At 41.6% G+C, this 25,142-nt stretch overlaps 3 protein-coding genes across 3 annotated transcripts; 2 read left to right on the top strand and 1 right to left on the bottom strand.

Annotated features, from left to right (window-relative positions):
- The first annotated feature begins 5,776 nt into the window (after positions 1–5,776).
- Positions 5,777–6,127, top strand: LOC147420969 (oxygen-evolving enhancer protein 3, chloroplastic-like). The gene has a single exon (XM_086505147.1). It carries the CDS (start codon positions 5,780–5,782, stop codon positions 6,125–6,127), a length of 348 nt encoding a protein of 115 aa, XP_086361273.1. The 5' UTR covers positions 5,777–5,779.
- An 81-nt stretch (positions 6,128–6,208) lies between these two features.
- LOC147420968 (uncharacterized) lies at positions 6,209–6,775 on the top strand. Its single transcript, XM_086505029.1, has one exon. It carries the CDS (start codon positions 6,209–6,211, stop codon positions 6,773–6,775), a length of 567 nt encoding a protein of 188 aa, XP_086361155.1.
- Positions 6,776–17,594: 10,819 nt separating this feature from the next.
- LOC147420967 (uncharacterized) lies at positions 17,595–21,502 on the bottom strand. Its single transcript, XM_086504457.1, has 5 exons — positions 21,246–21,502; positions 21,017–21,164; positions 20,422–20,548; positions 20,290–20,342; positions 17,595–17,633 (listed from the first exon to the last, which is right to left on the bottom strand). The coding sequence occupies exons 1-5, from the start codon at positions 21,500–21,502 to the stop codon at positions 17,595–17,597; spliced, it is 624 nt and encodes a 207-aa protein (XP_086360583.1).
- Between the last annotated feature and the right edge of the window lie 3,640 nt (positions 21,503–25,142).

The following is a 25,142-nucleotide window of genomic DNA, read 5'->3' as shown; positions in this document are numbered from 1 at the left end:
TTGGAAAATTCCTTCATAATTGTAAAAATCTATTTTGAAATGTTGTCCCCTTAGCACTACAAGTCCTTGAGGTTCATTGGACATATAACATTTCTAGTCATAATTGTGAGCACAGAAAACAAAACACACACACAAACACACAAACAAGAAGCATGCTAGGCACATGGCTTAGTTTATCTCCAAGCCTTATGTACGAGCACACATTTCACTTTGATATCCAACGGCTAAGATATATGCTTCATTTTACAAGATCTTATTGGTATATACATACATGCATTTGTACAACCATGTGTGTATACTCCATCCAAAGCTTTGAAACAACAAGTTGAAGATGACAATGACAATTTGTATAAATGTGTGTGTATACTTCATCCAAAGCTTTGAAACAGCAAGTTGACCATGACAACGGCAATGCCAGTTGCACAAATGAAGTGATATCTTCAAGGTCAAAATTGTTGATCATTATGCTAGATTTGAATGGATTGTTTCTTAACCATCCTTTTCAAACATCAACAATGCATAAATGTAGTATGTATGTAGAGAACAAATATTTTATTATACAACCCGGATGCATAAGCTTGCTACAAAATCTTGTAGAGAGATGTAATGTTGGGATTTGTAATGGAAAAGACCCATGAACTTTGAGAGCGAATTAACAGCATTAGAGTGAACATTTTTGTGAGACTACTTTGAGAACATACAGGGTGAATCTAATTGATGGTAGCAACATAATCATAGTACTTAATAAAGTTGGCATGAACAATAATTTTGAGAGAGAGAGAGAGAGAGAGTTTAGAGAACTTGATGTTAGTTGAGGACCAGATTTATGTGGATCCGGTCCCCCCTCCAATAGGCTTTTGTATTATAGATTCTCCCCCGAGAGAGATTTGGTACAATACAATCTTTCTGCTCCTTGTGACCTACGTGATGCAATGAAGATGGAAAGCTTCATTGCATCATGATCATAACATAGACTTTGTAAAAAGCATTAACTATCCCCAGCCTCAATCCCAAGGCCTCAAACACCTTCAAAAGGTGGAAAGAGCTAGCGGGGAATGAGGGTAGGGAAGAGATAGAAGAAACATTCATAGGAGAAAGAAATAGTTACTCACTTATCATCACTCTTCTTGATATCATACATAATAGCACAGTAATGAAGATGGAGAATATGGAAAGCTTAAGCATTGAAGCATGGCTCTTGGTTGGGGATTTGCATTCCATAGCCAAGAGTGTTGGTTTAGGCTCTCAACTTATCTACAAGCTTGGATAAGGAGATGGAGCTCTTGCTCTTTGCACTTCACACAATGAGAGAGAGAGAGAGAGAGAGTGTGTGTGTGTGTGTGTGGGAGAGTATATCCCCTCCCCCCCCCCCCCCAAGCTAGCCCCATCCTTGCTTTGGTCTAGCCCCTCTTCTAGCACTATCCTGCACATGATTGGACCTCCTCAAGCTTGGCCAATCATAGGCTTAGTGCAAATCAAGAAACAAGGGTAGCCTTGGGACAAGTGTCTCTCTTTCCCCTTTGAGAGAGAGGACTTGATAAATGCAAAACCAATTAATTGTATTAACTAGATTATCATTGGACCCTTGCGAGGATAACCAATAGGCTTTAGGCGCACTATGAGGGTAACATGAAGAGGAGGTTGACAAGTGTCCCTGCTACTTTCTTTGTACCAAGGATGCCTTGTGTGAGGGTGTATGTGTTCTGTCTCTAGACCCTACAATGAGGGCTCACCCTCCCTTGTGTAGGGATATGCATTGTCTTTGAACATCTTACCCCCTCAAGCACCCTAGTCATGGAGCACCTTAGCACCTTAGTCATTTAGCACCTCAAGGTTGAGCTGAGTTCCCACCTCAAGAACATCCCTAGCTTGCCTAAGTTGAAAAGAATTTTAACAATAATCTTTGGAGGTCTTTAATTAAGCTAACCCTAAGGTCTTTAAGATCGCTAGACTTTCTCTTTGACAACCCATCTCTCATTTGGACTCCTTTGCCATTTTCCCTGTGTTGAGATAGACCTGTAAGCACATGTCTATATTCTAACCCTTGTCGCCGTCTTTTCTCCCACATTAAAACTGATCAATTTAATATGAGAAAATCATTTGGGTTGGTTAGATATTGGATTTTTTGACATTACCTCTCCCTTGAAATCAAAGTCGTCCTCGACTATGAGGTAGACGAGATAAGGCCTTAGTCATTAGTCAATGTTTCTTAGCGGTTAGAGGGTCCCTTTTTATCATACAACATCTTTCCAAGATGGATGACTAATCCATTTGGTGCTTGGCAGACATAGCTATTGCAAGCATGTCTGCTCTTTAGTCGATTTTATTCTTCCAAAGTAGAGTGACAAATTCTACTTGGTGTTTGAGAGATGTCATCATCACAAACATGATTCTAAGCATGCATACTACTTAAATTTGTGCACAAGAAAAAGATAACTAGTCTTATAAGACAAAAACATTGGTCATTTGAAAGAAGTTTGTATATTTTCTTACTCTAATGTAACATTGTAAGCATTGAAAAGGTTCATAATATCCCTAAGTTGTATTCCTTGCATCCATCTAGCATCTTCAAAAGGATAATTTTTTAACTTAATAGGATACCATCAGATAATCTTACCATGTCGTAGTACCTTTTCTTCATGCGAAAGGATAGCTTTGGGTTGTAGCACCTCTTCTTGTACTTTGATTTCGGGAGGGTCTTCAATAATTGGTTCACTTAGTGGCTCTCCTTTGTAGGGCTTAAGTAGGCTCACATGAAAATCATTGTGTATGAGCCAATGGTTGGTCACCTTGAGTTGATAATCCATCTGATTGATTGGCTTCAAGATTTGAAAAGGACCATAGTATATTTTTGTTAGTTTATTATAGTACTTTTGATGGCCCGTAGGATTTTTGCCCGTTGTTTTTCTCAATCAGGCCTTGGAAAACTTAAGTAAGACCCAATCATTTTCTTTAAACGTTAAGGTTCTTTTGTGGTTGTTTGCAATAGCTTTTTGCCTTTGTTGAGAGAAGGATATAGCATCCTTAATCTTTTGAAAATAATCTTGTAGGTCATGGCTATATTCATCGGCTATATTCATCGACAGCGAAGATCTTCCCATGTACTTTAAGTAGCAAGGGACTTTTAGGTCTTCCCTCAATGATTTCAAAAGGTGCTTTTCCGATAGGGTATGGAAAGTATTACTCTACAAGGGGTAATTACTTTTCCCATTGTGAGTGTTGATCTACTTCTGTAACATAGGACTTTAGTAGATCAAAAAATGTAAGATTGGCTATCTCACTTTGGCCATCCGTTTGTGGGTGATAGGCGAAAGAAAAATTCAATCTTGTACCTAGATTTTCAAAGAGACCTTTCCAAAAATTACTGGTCACTCTAGGATCTCTATCTGACAGGATGGATGTTGGAAATCCATGGTGTTTGAAAATCTGGGATATGAAGAGAGTTTCCATTTGGTGTGCCTTAATAGTCTTTTTGACAAGAATAAAGTGTGCTTGCTTGCTAAACATGTCTACTATTGTCCATATTTCCATATTTCCATGGATAGGCTTGGGTAATCCAAAGATAAAATTCAAGGATATACTTTTCCATGGTGAATTAGGGATTGTCAATGGCTGGAGTAATCCAGGTTGCTTCCCTCTATCATACTTGGTCTTTTGGCATACCACACATTTTGAAACATTCTCTTGTATGTCCACGTTCATGGTAGGCCAATAGAAGTACATCTCTACTCTGCAAAGAGTAGGTCTAATGATTCTATGTGTTTCATAGGAAGGAGCATGAGACTCATATTGAAGGCTCAATACGGATTGATGGGTCTTAGGAATTTATGAGAAGAGCTTTTAATTGTTCTACATACCCTAGACACATGGAAGCACTAACTCTTGGGGACGCCATTTATTTTGCGAACAAACCGTCAAAGTCTCAAGTACTTCATGACGCAAACCAAGATTTCCGACAAACGAATGAGGTGGGAAAGTTTTCTTTCAAAATTCTACTTTGATATTGCTCACATTGCTGGTAACACAATCAAGTGGCTGTTGCTCTTTCATGATGACCAAAAGTTAATGCGGTGTCTATAGCAACTCACAATGATCTATCTTCTATGATAGATGAGTATGCTACTAACCATGACATTAAAGACATAATGTCAGCCCTTGCTTTGGGGAAGAAAGAGGAACGGTTCACCTTGAAGAATGGTTATCTTCTCCATGGAAATAGGCTATGTGCCCGGGGGATTCACCATGGATTTCCGTATGGTATCACGTGAGTGTACAAGAGGGGGGTTTTTAGAGGTCAGACATAAGCGTATACAATAGGGGTAGCCCCCCATTATTTCATGCTCGTACCGTATGCATAAGGGAGGGGGGACCTACCCCGTGGGGGGGGGGGGGGGGGGGGGGGGGGGGGGGGGGGGGGTATCTCAAAGAGTTAATTTACTCCTTTAGCAAACTAAGATAGCTATACCAATGAAAAAATATGGTACCTCCCTGTCCTCTCCCTTAGCTAACATCTTTAAGACTTGTTCAACAAGCTTCTAGATTTGTTGGGGTCAATTCTACCATAAACTTGACTAATCTTCTTCTATGTGTGCTTTGAAATGAAGGAGAGAGAGACACATTTGTCTGAGACTCCTATCTGCCTGCTCTGCCCATGTGTCTCCTTCTCCCTTCGTCCACTTGACTGGCTCCCCGCTATCTTTGTGAAGCCTTCCCCTTTTCCATTTGGTGGCATCTGCTTAGATACCCATTAATAAACCACTTTCAAAATTGACCACACACACGACATACTTGAATACCCATACTAATAGAGATCAGTTATGGATGTTGTACTTGGCAAATATACTTGCTCTTCTATTTAATGTTCGGGAAAGATGTGTGTTAGCTTAATATCGCGTCGTTTTCAATTTCAAAAAGTCCGGTTAAGGGCAAGGGGAAAAGGAGAAATTATGCCTCAAAATAGAGAAAAATAGTGTAAAAATCCAAGAAAAAAATCTAATTTTCTAAAATCTCCTCTTGAAAAATTTAAGGAAAGAAATTTTGTATGTTTGGAAAAATGATTTTTCCCGAACGCTGCAAGTTCTATTGAATAGAGATCAATTGTACATATCATTTGGTGTCTACCTTAAACTTGGTAGGCCTCGTGACTTTGTCACTTGTTCCCTAGGCACTAGTAATGTCTCTGTCAGACGTAGGCGCAAGACAGGGCCCAAAAATCCTTGCTTGGGTGCTTTGGCTGTCACACACAACGGAGGCTCTCTCCTTTTGAACGTCTACATCAGCAAATCAACTGGTTCCACTTCCGCTTCTCTAGGCATGAGCAAGAATTTGTCGCCTATTTTCACATGTCGCGCCCTTTTTGCTCTTCATGTCCACTACTAGGTGAAGATGACCGAGGGGTCTAGGCCGGGTGAGCATTCGTTGTAGCGGACGCACACAATAGCCAATACCTTTTTGCCATGTCAATTGCACACACATACGGGCGAACGTGTGTGACAGGAGCCTAACTGAGTTCCAATTTCCAAAAGCCAGGGCCCGAACTTTCCAATTCAAGAACTTTCCAATTCATTAAAGAGTGAATGGATGGGGTGCTGCTCATTTCCAATTTCCAAGGAAAGGAAGAGAGAAAGACTCAGCTGGAGCCTGAGAGGCTAGAGCTAGAGCCAAGACTCAGGAGTAGATTGCTGAATGCCCATTCCTTGGGCGAATCTAGAGAGAGAGAGAGAGAGAGAAGAAGAAGAAGAAGAAGACGAGCGATTGCAAAAGCCTAAGAGGGGGGGAGATGGCAAGCACAACAGTAGCCATGGCTGGCATTGTGTCGCCCACCACTCCTGCCTTGAACTCCACCGCCAAGGTCTCCACCTTTGTGGCGCCCTCCTTCAAGCCCGCTATGCTACCCATCCACGCCAACAGCTCTTCCCAACCCACCTGTCAGTGCTCCCGCCGTGCCCTCCTCTTTCTTCTCGCAACTGCCACCCCTGCTGCCATCTTCGCCAAGGAGGCTCTCGTTGTTTCTACCATCATCAAGGTGGAAGGTCCCCCTCCTCCCTCCGGTGGCCTGCCTGGTACCGATAATGCCGATCAAGCCCGAGACACGGACCTTCCATTGAAGAAGATTCCAACCACCTGAGAGGGCACCATGCCTGACGAGCTGGGAAGCATTAGTTCTCTAGAGTCGTTGGATGTCAGTCGCAACAACTTGTCTGGTCCGATGCCAGAATTCGTGTCTGCATGGTTCAATCTGAAAAGCCTTGTGCTCTCCTCAACTACTTTCAATGGCAGTCTTCCTAATCTGTTGGTGAAGCTCGTCAATCTTCAAGTCCTCGACCTGGCAGAAAACAATTTATCGGGTAACATTCCTTTCTTTTTAGGCTCATTTGGCTCATTAAGAGTGCTAAATTTGACTGGGAACCACTTCACGGGTGGGATATCCTCATCTCTAAGGAAGCTCTTGGCCTTGCATGTTTTGGATATGAGAGGGCAAAAGCTTTCTAGGCCCATTCCGGTCGAGCTTGCCGGTTTGCCGAACTTGCATGTTCTTGCTCTTGCTGGTAACTCTCTCACATGTTCTGTCCCTTCAGTTCTTAGTAGCCTTTCTACAGCCCAGGTTTTTGATTTCCAGAGCAACAGACTGACTGGCACCATTCCCTCTAGCTTGGGTATGCTACAAAAGCTGATGGTTCTCTCCTTATCAGACAACCACTTGTATGGCGGCATTCCCTCAGATATTGGTAATTGCTCCCACTTAATGGTTTTTGAGGCCAGAACAATGGGCTAAATGGATCGATACCAATAGAGACGGGCATGTTGGTGAAGCTACAGAAGTTGGACATAGGCATGAACAACCTTGCAGGTTATATACCCCCACAATTATTCAATTGTACAGCCTTGTTAAAATTGGACCTTGATTACAACCACCTGACAGGACACACACGCTCACAATGGGAGGCCATCACCTTGCAAGTGAAGCGATGCATGACTTGTGGTCGTGCTTATGATGGCCATAGCAATCTAGGGATGGGCCAAGATGCATGAGTGCTATTTGCGCCGCATAAAAATGCCAGACTAAGCTCATTAGGATCAGGTTGGGCTGGCACTCGAAACGGATGAGGATGGCGGCATGATGCATGAAGATGTATGTGCTTGCCACCCCTTATTTGAAATTGGAATCTCTAAACAAATCAATGGTTTTTATTTTTTGAATCCATTAGGAATACATATCAATTAGGTGGTACTAGCTGCAAGATAATTGAAAAATCTCCAGAATCTTCAAAAATGCTCTCTCAGGTGAGTACGTAGGTCCTTGGAGATGTCCTGGTGGTGTTAAGCAAAAGAGAATGATAACAAAGGTGGAGACTGATCGTAGGTGTCGGGGAGGAGAATATGTCACCATGGAGCATAGGGCGAGCAGTGAGGCTAGGCACGACAGGCTCAGAGAGACGGGTAGGGATGGCGCAGGACGAACGTTTTTTTTTTAATAACAAACAAAGCGTCTTCATAGTCTAGGCGCTTTGATGCAACGGCTAGCCAGTATGATTTGTTTACGAGAATTCCAGAGTTCGATTCGCATGCTAGTTTTGCTTGGAAGGTGCGTTGTAAAGGTGAGGCAAAGAACTATTATATAACTGGTTTTAGGAAAGGGGACATAGGTCAGGTACAATATAATGGTTAAGATAATCATATGAGCATGTTTAGCTCTCCTCAGGTTACAAATTCTATAGTCTCAATTTGTCACATGGTCATATGGCTTGACTGGGTGTGCCATCTTGAGCTATCGATTTTTACCTTCAGTTCTTCTACCTATGCATATGGCTTGATCCGGTCTCTTGAGCTATCCATTCTTACCAAATGTGTAGTTGTGCCTCTTTTTACGATGAAAAGCGATAAAGTTTTTAAGACTGTTAGTTTTTTTCCATGTAGTTACAAATTCTATAGTCTCAATTTGTCACATGGTCATATGGCTTGATCGGGTGTGCCATCTTGAGCTATCGATTTTTACCTTCAGTTCTTCTACCTATGCATATGGCTTGACTGGGTCTCTCAGCTATCCATTCTTACCAAATGTGTAGTTGTGCCTCTTTTTACGATAAAAAGCGTTAAAATTTTTAAGACAGTTAGTTTTTTTCCCATGTAGTTACAAATTCTATAGTCTCAATTTGTCACATGGTCATATGGCGTGACCGGGTGTGCTATCTTGAGCTATCGATTTTTACCTTCAGTTCTTCTACCTATGCATATGGCTTGACCGGGTCTCTTGAGTTATCCATTCTTACCAAATGTGTAGTTGTGCCTCTTTTTACGATAAAAATCGTTAAAGTTTTTAAGACTGTTAGTTTTTTTTCCCATGTAGATACAAATTCTATAGTCTCAATTTCCCACATAGTTATATGGCTTGATTGGGTGTGTTACCTTGAGCTATAGTTTCTTGCCAAGACACGTCTAGCATACCTTGGGTCTATGTGTCACACATACACAATGTCTTTATTTTGTATATAATTACAAATGTAGTCTCAATTTTGTTGGAGCTATATATGGCTCACTCTACTGAACTTGGTCTCACCTATATATTTGTATCTTGTCCTCAATATGAATCAGTCTTTGGGAGCGTATATGGTGTGTCTCTTGTCTTGTCTCTATCTCTTTCTCTCTACATCTCAACATGGTATCAGAGCGGTAACGATCACGCGCCGATTCAATTCATGGTGACAACAGTATGTGTATGCGATTCGCATGCAAGATTCAAAATTGTTACAAATTTTATTTTTGAGCGTTGATTCTTGTTAACTGTGGTTGTTTTGTGTTAAGAAGAATATGATTAGTGTTTTATGTGGCGTTTATTTATAATCAATCTAATCGTTGATTACGTTTTCTTGTTAATGACACCCTGAACTTCATCTCAATTTTTCTTGCTGTTCTACTCAAAATTTGGAGAAACGGGAAAAGCGCAATGGAGCGTAGCGCAATGGAAATTTTTATCCAAAACTTGTTCGTCTCCTCGAGCTCTTCGATTTGAGTTCTAGGTTTGCGTCAATCGGAGTTCACAGCAGAAAGTTATGTTGTTTTTACTGCAATAGAGCTTGACGCAGCTTTCTTCGTCCTACGTCTTCGTGAAGCATTCGCGATCGTTTTTCTTATTTTGGCATTAACTTTTTCGAGAAGATTTAGCTTTTTGCTATTCGTATTGTGGCCGTCAATATTGCGTCTCATGCCACTCTATTTTGAGGACTCGTTTATTATTAACGTCTCCTTTACCCTGTCTTTTTCGGGTGACTTCTCTCACATCTTTGGACGTTCCTTGAGCATCCTTCTTACGTTTATCATTGACAGAACGCAGTACTCATATCTCTCTCATTCTCAATTGCGGCCTTCACCATATATGGTGTGCAGATTCTGCGATCTTATCTTATACGTCTTCTCGCAACAAGATATGGCTATGAATATTCTCGTCAATGGATTTCCTTCTGGCCAGCATTCTGTTCCTCCTTTCCAAGGTCAAGGGTTTCCAGGTTGGAAAGCAAAGATGTTGTTAATTCTTGAAGGCGATGAACTCTCCGATGTTGTTCTTGGAAATCGTGTTTGTCCGCCTCAGCCTGTTGATACGGATAATGATAACGTGCTTATCACTGAAGGACCTATATTTGAAGATTGGAATGTTGCCTATACGGATTGGCAACGACGTGATAAACCAGCTCGTCGGTATATTCTTTCTACTCTTACTAATTCTCTTTTGCTTGATATGTATGAACTGCCTACTTTTCATGACGTATGGAAGTACCTTATTGCAAACTTTCAGAAGAAATCTGTTACAGAAATACTTTATTTGAGAGGGTTGCTTAACAAGTTACAATATGAAGTTGGTACTGCCATGACGGGACATATTGAGTCTTTCAAATCTATTATTAATCAACTTGTTGCTGCTGGTGATCCTGTTCCACAAAAGCAACTGATTACACTTCTCCTTGATACGGTGAAGGACTCTTCTTATGATAACATTGTTACTATTCTCTCTAATAAAGATGGTCTTGATTTCGACCAAGCTTGCATGTCTTTAATTGAATACTCTCAACGTCAAGAACGTCGGAATGCTGGTCACGATACAGCTATGATTTCACAAGAGGAGACTGAGTCACAACAGATGGAACATGCTTTTTATGCTCGAAGGCGTCCATTTCAACGAGGAAACCGAAGAGGTGGCCGTCGCGGTAATATTTTCTCTCGTCTCAAATTTCCTAATAAGCAATGTTCTTACTGCAACAGAAATGGCCATACTGAAGATGATTGTTGGGCATGTCAATATGATGAAGAACACAATATTACCACAAAACAACCACGTTTATCTAGAGACTCTTCTTCTTCTTCTTGTGAATATTGTGGACGATCTGATCATCCCACTCATATGTGCTATAAGCGTCGATTCGACACAGATCGGAATAGAGCATATGCTACTGAACATCGAAACAACATTGTACCAGAAACAAGATGCGTCCTATGTTTAGTTGCTCCAGACAGAATACTTCATGTACGTGATGGATCACTTTTTATTGTCGATTCTGGTGCTACAGGAAATATGACATATCAGTCTAAGTGGCTCCATAACTATCATCCACTGCCAGTTCAACGTGTTGTTTATCTTGCTGATGATACTACTTGTCATGTAAAGGGTATTGGAGACTTATATCTTGGTACCTTATCTTCTTCCACTCGAATTTTGCGAGGAGTATTACATGTATCAGATCTTCAACGTAATCTTCTTTCAGTTGCTAGACTTGTTTATCTTGGTCTGTTTGTTGGATTTGATTATACCAAATGCCGAATTGAGAAAGATGGACAGCAGACTATAGCCACAGCTCCTCGAAACGGTAATTTTTTTGAACTCTCTCTCAACGATGCTGTAGCAAATATTGTCACTGCTCCTATTGCAAAGTATGGCATCACCGTTTTGTTCATGCTGATTTCTCAAAACTCCTTGATCTTTAGCGTCGTGATCTTGTTCATGGCATGGATCTTAAAGCCCATCCCCATATGGGAATTTGTGAGTTTTGTGCTCTTGGGAAACACAATCGTAAACCCTTTCCTCTTTCAAATACAACTCATTCTCATGACATATTGGATCTTGTTCATACTGATATATGTGGACCTCTACCTTCTTCGAGATCACAATATCGCTACTTCATTACTTTCATCGATGATTTCTCAAGGTATACGATTGTATTTCTACTTAAACAAAAATCTGCAGCCTTATCTGTTTTCAAACAATTACACAAGGCTGCAGAACTTCAAATGGGTCGTCGCCTTAAGAAGCTTCGTAGTGACAATGGAGGCGAATATGTTTCTCAAGAGTTTGTGAGTTACTGTGCTGACAGTGGAATTCATCATGAACACACTATTCCATATTCGCCTCAACAGAATGGTGTTGCTGAACGAAAGAATTGCACTATTCTCAATGCTGTAAGATGCATGCTGATTCATTCTGGCTTATCTCCTGTTTTCTGGGCTGAAGCTACTTTGACAGCAACATTTATTCAGAATCATCCTCCTACTACTGCACCCTCTGGTAAGATACCCATCACAGCATGGACAGGTGACATTCCTTCTGTATCTCATTTTCTAACCTTTGGATGTATTGCTTATATTCATGTTCCCAAAGAAACACGAACAAAGCTTGATGCTCCTGGTCTTAAAGTTATTTTTATTGGATATTCTGACACTTCTAAAGGCTACAAATTCTATGACCCTTCCTCCTAGAAAGTAATTGTGAATCGTGATGCTACTTTTAACGAACAGCTTATGGGAGGTTCATGGTCCATGGATGATTTTGATGATACTAAATCATTGCTTCAGGCTTTTCCATTTCTTTCAAAAGATGAAACTCTTCCTATAGAGCAACTTTCCTCCTCACAACCATCCATTCCAAATGTTGCCAATGATGATATTGATATTTTTGTTGATCTGCCTATTGATTTTGAACATGGCTCATGTCATGTTTATGATGAAGATATTGATGATAATGCTTTTTCTACTTCTGAAGATCCCGTTACTTATGATGAAGCTATCTCTTCACCACAAAAGGATCAATGGCAAGAGGCTATGGAAGCAGAGTACGATTCTCTTATCTCTAAAGGTACATGGATACTAACTGAATTACCTCCTGGTCGTACAGCTATTAAATGTAAGTGAGTGTATAAAACAAAAGTAAAAGCAGATGGATCTTTTGACAAGTTCAAGGTGCGTTTAGTTGCAAAAGGCTACTCCCAAGTAGCTGGTGTTGATTATCAAGATACTTTTTCACCAGTTGTTCCAATTACAAGTGTTCGAGTTTTATTGGCATTTGCTGTTCAATTTGATTTAGAAGCTCATCAAATGGATGTGCGAACTGCTTTTCTTAATGGTGACTTGGAAGAGGAAATTTATATGGAACAACCAGAAGGGTTTGTTATTCCAGGTAAAGAAGACCTTGTTGCTCAACTCCATAAGGCACTATATGGTCTCAAACAAGCTTCGCGAGCTTGGTATACAAAATTTGATCTTTTTCTCACCTCTAAAGGATTCATCTCTTGCTCGTCAGACCCCAACTTATACATAAAACGCCAAGGTAGCAGTTTTGTGATTCTTGCTCTTTATGTGGATGATACCATCCTTGTTTCCAATGATTTGGGATTTCTTCAGCAAGTGAAAAAGTTATTGTCTTCTACATTCGATATGGTGGATCTTGGAGAGATTCATTCTTGTCTTGGCATTCAGATCCAACGGAACCGTACAAAAGGTATTTTATTCCTTCGACAGTCAAAGTTTATTGCAGATACTATTCAAAAATTTGGTATGGAATCTGCACATTCAGCCAACACACCTTGTCTTGCGAGCTCTACGAAGAATACTTTTGACAATGGCGGTCAACTTGTCACAAATCAACCTTATGCTAACTTGATTGGATGTCTTCAGTTTGTTGGCATGAACACTCGTCCTGATATTCTGTTTGCTGCTAACTATCTTGGACAACATCTTGCATGTCCTTCTCTTAAGCATTGGTCTGCTGCAAAGCGTATATTGAAATACTTGAAAGGCACTACAGATTTTGGTTTAGTCTATCGACGACAACTCACATCAGATTCTATGCAATCTCTTTCTCTTTTGGGTTACACAGATGCAGACTGGGCAAGCTCACATTTATCTATGCGATCTACTAGTGGAAATTGCTTCTTTATAAATGGTTGTCTTGTTTCTTGGACCAGCAAGAAACAACGTTGTGTTGCAGTTTCTACGATTGAGTCAGAATATGTTGCGGCATCACTTGCAGCTCGTGAGTTGATTTGGCTTCCACAAATGCTGGTTGATATTGGGCACTCTCCTCTTTCTAGCACACCCTTGCGGTCTGACAACCAAAGTGCTATTAGTCTTGCAAAAGACTATGTTCAACATAGTAAGTCAAAGCACATTGCTGTCCACTATCATTATGTCAGGTATGAAGTACGCAAGGGAAGCATTATGGTTGAACACTGTCCAAGTGACCAGATGATTGCAGACATTTTGACCAAAGGCCTCAATGAGTCACGTTTCATCCTCTTGCGCTCGGAGCTTGGAGTTGCTTTGGCCTCACTCTTTCTAGATTAGCTTCTTTTCTATTGTAATAGATTTGTACATAGGACATTGTAATCTTTTAGGTACCATGCACTATGCACACTCCACATTTGCACCTTGTGATATCTAAGTCACTTGAATATTTGTACATAGATTCACAATTCACTTTCACATCAGCACCGCTGGTTCATATTTCACATTGTATAGGGGCTTGGGTTTTTCCCTTGAACTCCCCAAGGGTTTTTTCATCCAAAGCTAGAGACCTTTGTTTGAGTGGGGGTGTAGGAGCTATATATGGCTCACTCTAGTGAACTTGGACTCACCTATATATTTGTATCTTGTCCTCAATATGAATTAGTCTTTGGGAGCGTATATGGTGTGTCTCTTGTCTCGTCTCTATCTCTTTCTCTCTACATCTCAACAAATTTGTCACATGGTCATATGACTTGAGCGGGTGTGTCATCTTGAGCTATCGATTTTCACCTTCAGTTCTTTTAGCTTTCAAAGTGAAATATGGTATTACGAATGTGTCACATTAGGTTAATGCAGGAGCTTTGATGTGATAGTTTGAAATAGAATCGAAAATATCTTTATATATGTAGTTTGACTTGAATGCTTCTTTTTTTTAATAGGATATCTATATAGTCATTATGACAGAGGGTAAGAAGAAGGAATTTCTTTAGTCTCTAAGGTTAACTCTCTGCAAGGTGATTAGTGAATTGCCAAAGAAGCAATTAAAAAGTATCGTGCAAAATGACACTCATGGATAAAATTCTTGAAAAAGCAATTGTAAGTGCAGTCTTCAAGCAATTGTAAGTGCGGGATTATCCTAGATTTATCTAGGTATACTTTTATGTTTTCATTTTTTGCTTTTTTGTTTTGTACATGATCGCATATCGATGTGGACATGACCTTTTGGTAATCGTGTAATTAGACTATGTGATTGAAGGTTTCTTATATGCTATGATATGCAGGTTATAATACCACTTTGAAGTTAGATTACTTTGACTCTATTGAAAATGTGCTTGATTTTAATGTTTAAGATAATCCTTAAATCCCACATGGGAGCCCAAGATGAGGTGGACAATTTTTTTGGAAAATGAAATTATGTGATGAACATCCCATGTGGGAGCCCAAAAAAAGGGTGTAATGATTTTTTTTGAGAAAGAGGTCTCCTTACAGAGGAGGCTTTGGCAAATTTTTTAAGATTTATATTTTATGTACAGACTCAAAATTAAATACAGATGGTGCTTTTTAAAGGGCATTTTGCTTAAGCATAGACATGCATTCATATCACATATAATTGTTTTTGTTCAAAAAGATTAATCTTTAACGAGTTGCTTTGTAATGTGTTTTGATTTGAAAAGTGAAGTTATTCATGGTTGTTTAAGAGTATGCATTATTTGTTATTTAGAGAACAATCCATTTCATATGTGTGTCTTAAATCTTATGTGGGAAGCTTACTAAGTAGGTGGCTAGTATCATATGTTTTGAGATTGAGATTTGTATCAGTTTACAAGACAAATGTTAATCGTTTTTTGACAAATTACATTGAAACGATTGGTTTATTTTAATTTAGTATTCATTATATTTGTTGTTTTTCATGGTTTTTTCTCTTAACATCTATTGCAAACGAAAACACAATACAATGTACACTTCTATTCATTTGCAGTTCAACATGTATTTTTGCAAAAGCATGTGCTTCTAAAATTGTTATGTTACTAGAGTGAGTCATTACATTCCGTACGAAATTCGTATGAGGGGGGGATGGCTTATTGTGAGAATGTCCGTATCTTGTGCGTATGTAGGGGGGTAGGTTAGCATGTAAGATACCGTACATAGGGGGGTTTCTCTAATTTTGATGCACGCAGGTGACATCCCCCTATTACTAATAGTGAATCCCCCGGGGCTATGTGTTACCCACTCCCTTTGATAAAGTTACAAAGATCTAGAAGCATAAGGACTGGTTGGGAGGTAAGCTTCTCTTTGAGTTCTTCAAAAGAATTTTGCTCCTTAGCAATCCATGAGCACTTCACGTTCTTCTTTGTTAAGTTATGTAATGGTCCCTCTATTTGAGAGAATTGTGCTATGAAGCATCTATAGTATGCACACATACCAATAAAGCTTCTTAGCTCATGTAGATTCCTTGGATTAGACCATGATTTTATTACCTCTAAATTTGATGGATTCATATTGATACCATCTTGAGAGATAACATGACCTAAGTATTGAATCTCTTGAAGGAGAAATTCAATTTTCTTTTCATTGATAAAAAGCTTGTTCTCCGTTAATGCTTGAAAGATAACATGGAGATGTTGCTTTTGTTCCTCCAAGGACTTGGAGTAAATGATGGTATCATTAAAGAGCACTCCAGTGAATTTGAGATAGGGTCTAAATTTTTTTTTCATTAAACAATGTGGTTGGTGCAATAGTCAAGACAAAAGGCATGACTAGATATTCGGAAAGGCCAAACATTGTGCAAAACACGGTCTTTACGATATCGTCATTCACTACCCTTATTTAATGATAGCCACTTTTAAGGTCAATCCTATTGAAGTAGGTACAACATTGTATCTTATCAAACAGATCTTCTACTCGAGGTACAGGAAAAAAAAATTGATAGTGATATGGTTTAGTGCTCGATAGTCTACACACATGCGGTATGTACCATCTTTCTTTTGCACTAAAAGGACTAGAGAACAAAAGGGAGAGGAGCTAGGACTCACCATTCCTTTGTCTACCAATTCTTGTTCTTGCCTCATGATCTCCTCTTATTGAGCTTGAGAACTTGATAAGGAGGCTTGTTATGCGGTGAGATTCTTGGTAGGAGCTCAATTGGATGGTCTTCATCCCCTCGTTTTGGAGGTAAGTACATAGGTATATCATTGATAAACACATCTTGGAATTCGTTTAAAAAATTAGACAAGTCTTAACTCTTCTTGATTCCTACTATTTACATTTGATGAAACATTACTATCTTTTAGGGACTCTTTGACAAAAATCATGTACGCAAAAACTGAGCTCTTCATTGATTTATCAAAAGTAAGAGTATTTACAAGTGGTATAGTACAACCAAACTCACTAGCATCTATATACATGCTCTTTTCCCCGTAGGGTGAAGTAGATTCTCCTTTCTGGGAACTTCATGTTGGCAGCCATGCGGTTGAACCATGGTGCCCCTAGATAACATCCTCATGTTGGACAGGAGAGATGAAAAAGTCTTCTTTGTTGATGTAGCTTTGGACATGAAGCCTTAAATGACGCTTGATGTCTCTTGAAAGCTGTGTCGGTCATTACAGTATCTCCCATCGCAAAATCTTGAATGCCCAACTTGGTGGGCAACTCCATTCATATAGGTGTTGAGTAGAGTCAGGGTTAAGCAAGATGAAGGCATCATGTTCCCTTACATTTACCCAACTCTAAGGCCTCCCAGTCTACAGGCTCTCCTGAAGCATCAAGATCATTCAATACTTCATAGATACCTCTACGATATCCATCTGACTCCTCCTTGCGTGTCGGGGCTCGATGCATCAAGATTCTACGTTTATACAAAAATCAAAGTAATAAGAAGACATGATTCATCGGGTTTAAAAAAACGCCATAGTTAAGATTGGATTAGAAACTCACAAACTCATAGCGAAAGGTGTCGAAGCCTCCGCTGCCAAGATGAGACGTCCCCCTGGTCATCTATCGTATCTGAACGGCCTCACGCTGTTGTCTGAACCGCGTGTCCGCTGTTCACTCATCCTCCCTGATCTGCAGCCACGTCTCATGTGGGATGCCCGAAGGCTTCAAAGAGCCGGTCTTGAAAGCCTTTCGAGCTGCATCTCGTCGATGTTTCATGGTGTCCTGTGCAACACCCTTGATCCACCTCCTCGGAACAGCCTTTGAACCCGGAGCAGGCTGGTACACTCTCACGATGGTCTCCACTATGTAACTGACTTTGTCCTCATCCTGCTTAAGCCAAGGCGTTAGAATGCTGGTCGAAAACTGCGGCTCCTTGAGCTGGCGAATCCGCTGTCTCATCTCAGTCGCGACTCTATCCATGTCAACAGAACCATCTGCCCGTACAGTATAGAGCTTGGAGGCACTAGGATCGTGTGCCCCCCAAGGTGTCCGAGGTGTGCCAAGAGGTGTGTCGAGAGGTGTGCCTTGGTAGGACGGGGGTCGTGAGCGAGGAGGGGTCGAAGCATCTGTGGACCCTCCTCCACAGTAACCACCACCTCCCCCTGACGATCGCCGAGATCAAAAAGTGTGCCTGTGCTGTGGATATGAGGACCTACCTACCTTTTCCCCACCCCTAGGTGTCGAAGCGGCCATGATGGGAGAAGCAGGCGTCGTACCCATAGGCGTCCCCCCCCCCCTCCCCCTCATAGGCGTCCCCCCCCCCCCATAGGTGTCCCCCCCCTAGGCGTCGGACCCTCGGGTGTGAAGCCCGGAGGCGTAGTACCCGTGCCTCTGGCTACCCAGTACTGAGAAACTTGTGCCATCTAAGCAAGCATCATCCGTGTGACGAAGCCCATGAATGCATCTGCACTCATAGAAGCGGGATTTGGAAACTGGTCTGCCATACTAAAGTATTGCACAAAGAAAGTAAAATAAAGCGTCAGAACACAATTGTTCAAATTAACTTTAAGCTTAATTTTAAATCAACGTCTTCACACAAACACTTACAGGCCTAGGCCTCGACGAGTGAGGCATCATCGATAAGATCTTGCACCGTATCATCGTCTATCTCTAATTGCAAACATAACTCTGCCCCAACTCGTTCTGGAAGATTGTCTTCATCCATTGCATCTTCATCTACAAGTGTCAATTTTGCCTCGTCTACGTCATCCCTTGTATATCTGTCAGCTTTCTCTGCCATACCTTCGTCCATCTCATCTAATGTCATAGTAGTATGGACGTCGTCTCACTGACTTTCCTCCAAGAGCTCTTGCCCTTCGAATACTTGTTTATTTCTTGGAGCAACCTGAACCACAAACCACCATTGTCGCTCTCGAGGGTCCGGTACAAAGACCACTTGCTCGCAATGTTCGGGGAGAGAAAATGTGTCGCTCGTATCTGTCCAAGCCTTTGTAGAATCTATTTGCACAAGTTTGTTTCCATCTCTGTGTACCGTTGCATTGCGACAAGAAGTAATCACCTTGAATCACTTCACATCCAACAAAAACATCTCAAACCGCCTGAAGCTTACTTTCAGGATATCTGATACCAGACCACAATAATCTAGGTTTTTAGTGCTCTCATTCGTGTCTCTAGCACTGGCCCTGCTCTTTTACATGAAACTAACCACTACCCCACTGTCAATCGTGTTTCTTCTACTGTCAATTTGTTGTGTTCTGAAATGCTTTCCATGCGATCACACTGCCATGTATGTATGATACTTCCAGTCACATCCAATAGCCAGCTCTTCCTCTTCTAGAGATATGGGTTCTCCGATCTGTCAAGCTGCTCTCACTGTCTTGTCCAACCATGCCATTGTAGGAAATCTAGGTAGAGGAGCGAGATAGTCTCGCAAGGGTAAGCCTCTAGTCATTCGACTTCTCCTGAAATCTTGTCGCTCCCTATTGCGTCTCTCTTTCTCTTCTTCGTACCTTTCAAGCCATTTTTGCATCGGCACTGAATTTAGTATACAAAAGTTCACGATCTTTTCTCGCATGGCGTCGTTCATTTTCTTCGGTACCCCTTGCTCTTGCGGATCCTCTCCCACCAGTCTTGCATCCTCCTCATCGCTCCACAGTCGAGGCATTTCTGGGTCACAACAAACGGATAGAAATTCGGTCGTCAAAACAAGAGACTCTTGCACCAGTCATCTTTCTGCCATGCTCCGCTCTGGACGTGCTTTTTGGCGGACAAAACCCTTAAGTGTTTTCATGAACCGCTCTAGAAAGAACATCCAACGGCTATGGACTCTACCTGCCACCACTACAACCTCATCTACTACATGGACGAGCAAGTGCATTTGGACAGTTAGGAAGCTTGTGGGTATATACTTCTCAATCATGCAAAATGCCTCAATGGAGTCAGCCCTTGTGACTGCAATAGATTCCTCCCGTATCTCCTTGGAAGAGATCCACCGCACTAGCTCTGGAATCTTGTATATGCAGGTCCGCACTTCCTCCGTTAAACACCCCTTGATCGCAATTGGAAGAATAAACTGCAAGGTGACTTATGCCAGTCGTGCGATTTCACTCTTGACAGTTGATCATCACAGGTGAATGCTGTCTTGAGACATCTCGTATATCCTGTTGGCGTCCTGAACTCTGAAATCATCCTTTTAACTTGTCGCTCTTTGTTTTTTAGCAATACCCATGGCACTCTTGGAAGTTTTGTTTGGCCAGCTACATCGGTGAAAGGCCACAACTCTGGCATCTTTCCAACTAGTTGCAAATCATCTCGTGAAGCTCGATTGTCTTTCATTCCCATGATTGTATTGTAGAGGAGCTCTCCCACATTCTTGAATATATGCATTGGATCTAGCAAATGGTTAATTAGTAGATCACCCCAGTACGGCAACATATGGATAATGGACAAACGTTTCATCCTTGGAACAGGTTGCCCCTCATATTGCTCCCATCAGCGACACCACTCTTGTACATGCATAGGATGACATTCAACACGACCAAGTTGACCTTCGCACAAGTGATGGCCATCTGGAAGATAACGATGGTGGCCTTGATAAATTGTCTTTCAAAGAGAGGCAAAATAACGCACATCCAAAGACTTCCCACAAATTGGACATGCATTGTATCCCAAAGTTGTTAGCCCTGCATATATTAAAGCATGAATTAGGCCAAGGCAAAGTTCTTGCAAATAGTGATAATTTTGTAAATCAAGAACCATTACCAGAAGGTTCTCCGTATCCTGGCCAATCATGCATAGTCCACATAAGAAGTCCATGGATCCTTGCATGCTGTTCTCCTACTGGTTCAACCGCATCTGCTATGTCGATCCCATGCCATAACTCCTGGAGCTCGTCAGCTAGTGGAGCTAGATAAACATCCATGTCTTTTGCCTTGAACTTACCAGGTACAATCAATCTTAATATCAAATGACCCTTCTTGATGGCAAACCACGGCGGGAGGTTGTAATTGATAAGGCACACATGCCAAGTGCTCCATGACGAGCTTCTCAAGCCAAATGGATTGACTCCATCCATTGCCATGCCCAAACGCAAATTGCGTGGTTCACTCTTAAAATGTGGCCAGGTATCTTCAATGTGCCTCCAGGCCTTTGAATCAGCGGGCACCCTAAATGTTGCATCATTGTATCTATTCGTAGAATGCCACTGCATCAACTTTGCAATGGAACCACAACGAAACATGCTTTCTATCCTAGGAATAATAGGGAAATGCTGCAATACTTTACCTGGCACTGTCTCGCCAACTGCATCTTGTTTGTAGCGCATTGCTCCGCACTTAGGACACGACAGACAATCTGCGAATTCATTGCGAAAAAGAATGCAATCATTTGGACATGCATGAATCTTATTGTAGTCCAAGCCAACTGAGGTCAATAGTTGCTTTGCGTCTGGCCTCAAGGGGGGCATTTCATTGCCAGCCGGGAGAAGTTTCTCTCGCAACAACCTATTTAAGACACATTAAATTAAAAAGATCTCCAAGCACGTCACCGTTGCAATCGAAAAATCTCTTTTGTAAATTACGTAACGAAACAAAGCAGTGATGCTTGCATCTGACCACGCATACACTGAGTGAAGATTCAAAAACACCAGACAAGTACAAAGCATCGATATTTTGGCGCCTTCATAAATTGGTTGACGTGCCAACTTCCTCAACATGTCTTCAGGAGATAGGCGCACGTCTTCTAGTGCTGCTTTGTTAGCGTTCTCCTCGCTTCTCTGGAAGAAGGCATCCAGCATCTCCTCCATGCCGTCGTCTTCTGTCTGTAAGTCCTTTTCTGCTTCCATCCTTGGCTCTATATTGGTCGTACCTTCACGCATAATCCTCTCTCTCTCTCTCTCTCTCTCTCTCTCTCTCTCTCTCTCTCTCTCTCTCTCTCTCTCTCTCTCTCTCTCTCTCTCTCTCTCTCTCTCTCTCTCTCTCTCTCTCTCTCTCTCTCTCAGATGTAGGTGCTATGTTGTGAAAATAAATGCCCGTTCCGTAGGACTCGTACCGTAGATTCAGTACGGTTTCTTTAGCAAACTCTCTGTACTTGTGCACACGCTCATTACATATCCTACGCTTGCGCAGGATTTGATACTTGCAGAGTGTGCACGAGCATGCAATCTTTTCCTCCATGTTAGTTGATGACGTTTCCATCTACAATGATTATGAATGTTGTTTTAATATATATACTCCTCACAATGTAAACTACCTCGCATTCTCTAGTCTTGCCCAATCTCCGTACACCTTGGTCCAGAGGTGTACAGAGATCAGGACCACCATGTCAAAATCTCGTCTTTATTGGTCAAATCCTATATGGGTAGACACATACGTGCACTCCCAGGTGTACATGGCAATGCATGTAGCGGGCAAAACCCCTTTGCCTCTTTTAGTTCCATAATTTCTTCTAGAGAGAGAGAGAGAGAGAGAGAGAGAGATAGAGAGAGTTTCTGTCCTTTTCACACATGCAATTGGTAAGCCAGCCTAGCTCTTTCTCTATCTACTATCTATCTATCTCTCTCTATCTCTGTAGCTATCACTAGTTAATTCTCTCTCTCTCTCTATATATATATATCACTCTCTATCTCTTTATTTATCTCTCTCTCTCTGTCTACGTACCCTATCTCTCATTATTTCTCTCTCGATCTCGCTCTCGCTATCTCCCTTTCTCTCTCTCTCTCTCTCTCTCTCTCTCTCTCTCTATATATATATATATATATATATATATATATATCTCTCTCTCTCTCTCTCTCTCTCTCTCTCTCTCTCTCTCTCTCTCTCTCTCTCTCTCTCTCTCTCTCGCTCTCGCTATCTCTCTTGCTCTCTCTATTTTCCTATTTCCCTATCTCTCTCTCTCTCTCTCTCTCTCTCTCTCTCTATATATATATATATATATATATAGATATATCACTCTCTTTCTCTCTCTCTCTCTCTCTATTCCCTATCTTTTTCTCTCTCCCTATATCCCTATCTCTCTCTCTCTCTCTCTCTACTTCCTATCTCTTAATTTCTCTCTCTCTATTTTCCTATGTCTCTATCTCTCTCTCTTTCTCTCTCTCTCTCTCTCTCTCTCTCTCTCTCTCTCTCTCTCTCTCTCTCTCTCTCTCTCGCTGTCTACTTCCCTATCTCTCTACGTACTAATCGAACGAGCGACTGAGCTAGGGAGAACCAGACGCCCACGACTGCGGAGGCCAGACTACACAACATCGACAGAGGCTGCATCAGACGATCCAGGTTACTTTGGCTCGACATGCACAACGCCTGGTCAGACTACTGACCATGGAGGAGATTGATGAGGTCCGCCAGCGAGACAGATGCTGGATCTCCTATGATCTACCTATCCTAGCTAGCTGTTTTAGCTGCTTAGTCCACACCCAGCAGTTTAGGATTCCATAATATTTTATTTTGTCATTTTGTCATCTTGTTATTCTGACTTTGTATCAGATCTACCACATTGTAACTTTTTGGTCTCATAGGTCACTTTGGCCTTTTGAAGAGTTAATATAACATTTCATTTCATTTCTTTCTTTAATTTTAAATTTTTACGCAAACCATAATTCTCTCTCTCTCTCTCTCTCTCTCTCTCTCTCTCTCTCTCTCTCTCTCTCTCCAAGTCAAGACACAAACACCCTACATGCTCTTACTTCTTGAGTCCGGATTGCTTCCCATTGAGGTCTTGGGCATGCAAAGGGTTGTGGAGTACATGCATAAGACACAACGTAGCCCTTTGCATCGACTTCCTAGAATCGCATATGAAGCAAGTCAAATGGTTCAAAAGACAGGCAAGAGCAAAATACTAAGTTCGGGGTGGATGCTTGATATCAAGAAATGGTTTGGAAGATGAGATGCATGTCACTTGGTCAAGGATGCGTCAATCGACTCCCAAGTTAATGAGGCCTTCTTACAACGCCAATGTATCACGGCTTGGGAGAAATCCGGAGGTTCTCGCTTCAGCCATTACACCACACAGGTTGCCCCAGACTACAAATATCTCTTCTTCTCGGAAGGAGGTAACCGAACCTATTCCTACATCCTTGAGCCCATCCCGTTGAGTGCGATCCACACCATTGCCTCCATTCGTCTTAGCTCCCATTCTCTACGCTGCGAGACAGGACGTTGGGGCAGTGGCGAGGAGTGTCATGGACTTTGCACCTTTTGCCCTCGTCAAGTGCGAGAGAGTGAGTACCACACACTACTTGAGTGCTCAGCTTTGGACCACATTAGGTCCTCTTTTCCCCATATATTCAGCCATGATCTCTCCCTACATACCTTCCTCTCCCAACCACGATGTGGACTCTCTATTGCGACGCTCATTTCAGCCATTTTTGAGCATCGAGAGTCACTTATGAACTCCACTCACACCACGTGACATGTTCATTTGGTCCCATAGGTCATATTTGACCTCTCAGGACGATAATAGAACTATCTATCTATCTATCTATCTCTTTAGTTTTAATTTCCTACGCACATTTTTTTCTCTCTTTAATTTTCTACACGCACACACACTTCTCTCTCTCTCTCTCTCTCTCTCTCTCTCTCTCTCTCTCTCTCTTTCCTACACACACACACACACACACACACCACTCTCTCTCTCTCTCTCTCTCTCTCTCTCTCTCTCTCTCTCTCTCTCTCACTCTCTCTCTTTCCTACACACACACCTCTCTCTCTCTCTCTCTCTCTCTCTCTCTCTCTCTTCCTACACAAATACACACACACCGCTCTCTCTCTCTCTCTCTCTCTCTCTATCTATCTCTTTCCTACACAAACACACACACACACGATGTGGAGAGAGAGAGAGAGAGAGAGGGATTGGGGGGGGGGAAGAGTGCCATAATACCTGCTGCACAGGTTTCGGCCAAGATCTGAGCGTGCGCGTTGAGGGCAAAAATGGCCCCTACGCGCGAGTTCCTCTTTCCCCCCCCCCAATTTTTTAGTGTCGATATGCGCGTTCATAAGAGTGTCGATATACGCGTGGGAAAATTTTCCTTTCCACGTGTATTTCCATGCCCATATCGATGCACTTATCAACGCGAATATGGACGGAGTGTAAGAACGTGGATATCCGCGTGGAAAGGTACGGGCGTCGATATATAGGGCGTTGATAACTTTGGGTTATGTTGTAGTGTACATGTCATTATTCAAGGAAAAGACCATTTGTTTGAGCTTTCAATGACTCTACAATGTGACCATAAAAGGCATAAAAAACTACTTGATTGATGGTCCTTTGCCATCCAAATATCTATTATTGCACACCATAGAGTTTTTGTATGTATCTGACAGCAGGAGCATTGAGATAAATTGTGATAAAGAAACAACAGAAACGTTAGATGATATGAGACTTGCAGATGGTGAGGCATGTGTGGAAGTATTGGATCTTCATGGTGAATTTGAAGACTAGAAGATAGGCCATCTATGTCCATCATTCAATGGATACAAAATGGAGAA

The sequence above is a fragment of the Adiantum capillus-veneris genome, chromosome 28, assembly GCF_014529385.1.
Source record: "Adiantum capillus-veneris isolate H3 chromosome 28, ASM1452938v2, whole genome shotgun sequence".
In the NCBI taxonomy this organism is placed as follows: Eukaryota; Viridiplantae; Streptophyta; class Polypodiopsida; order Polypodiales; family Pteridaceae; genus Adiantum; species Adiantum capillus-veneris.
This window is presented reverse-complemented; position numbering and strand designations above follow the sequence as displayed.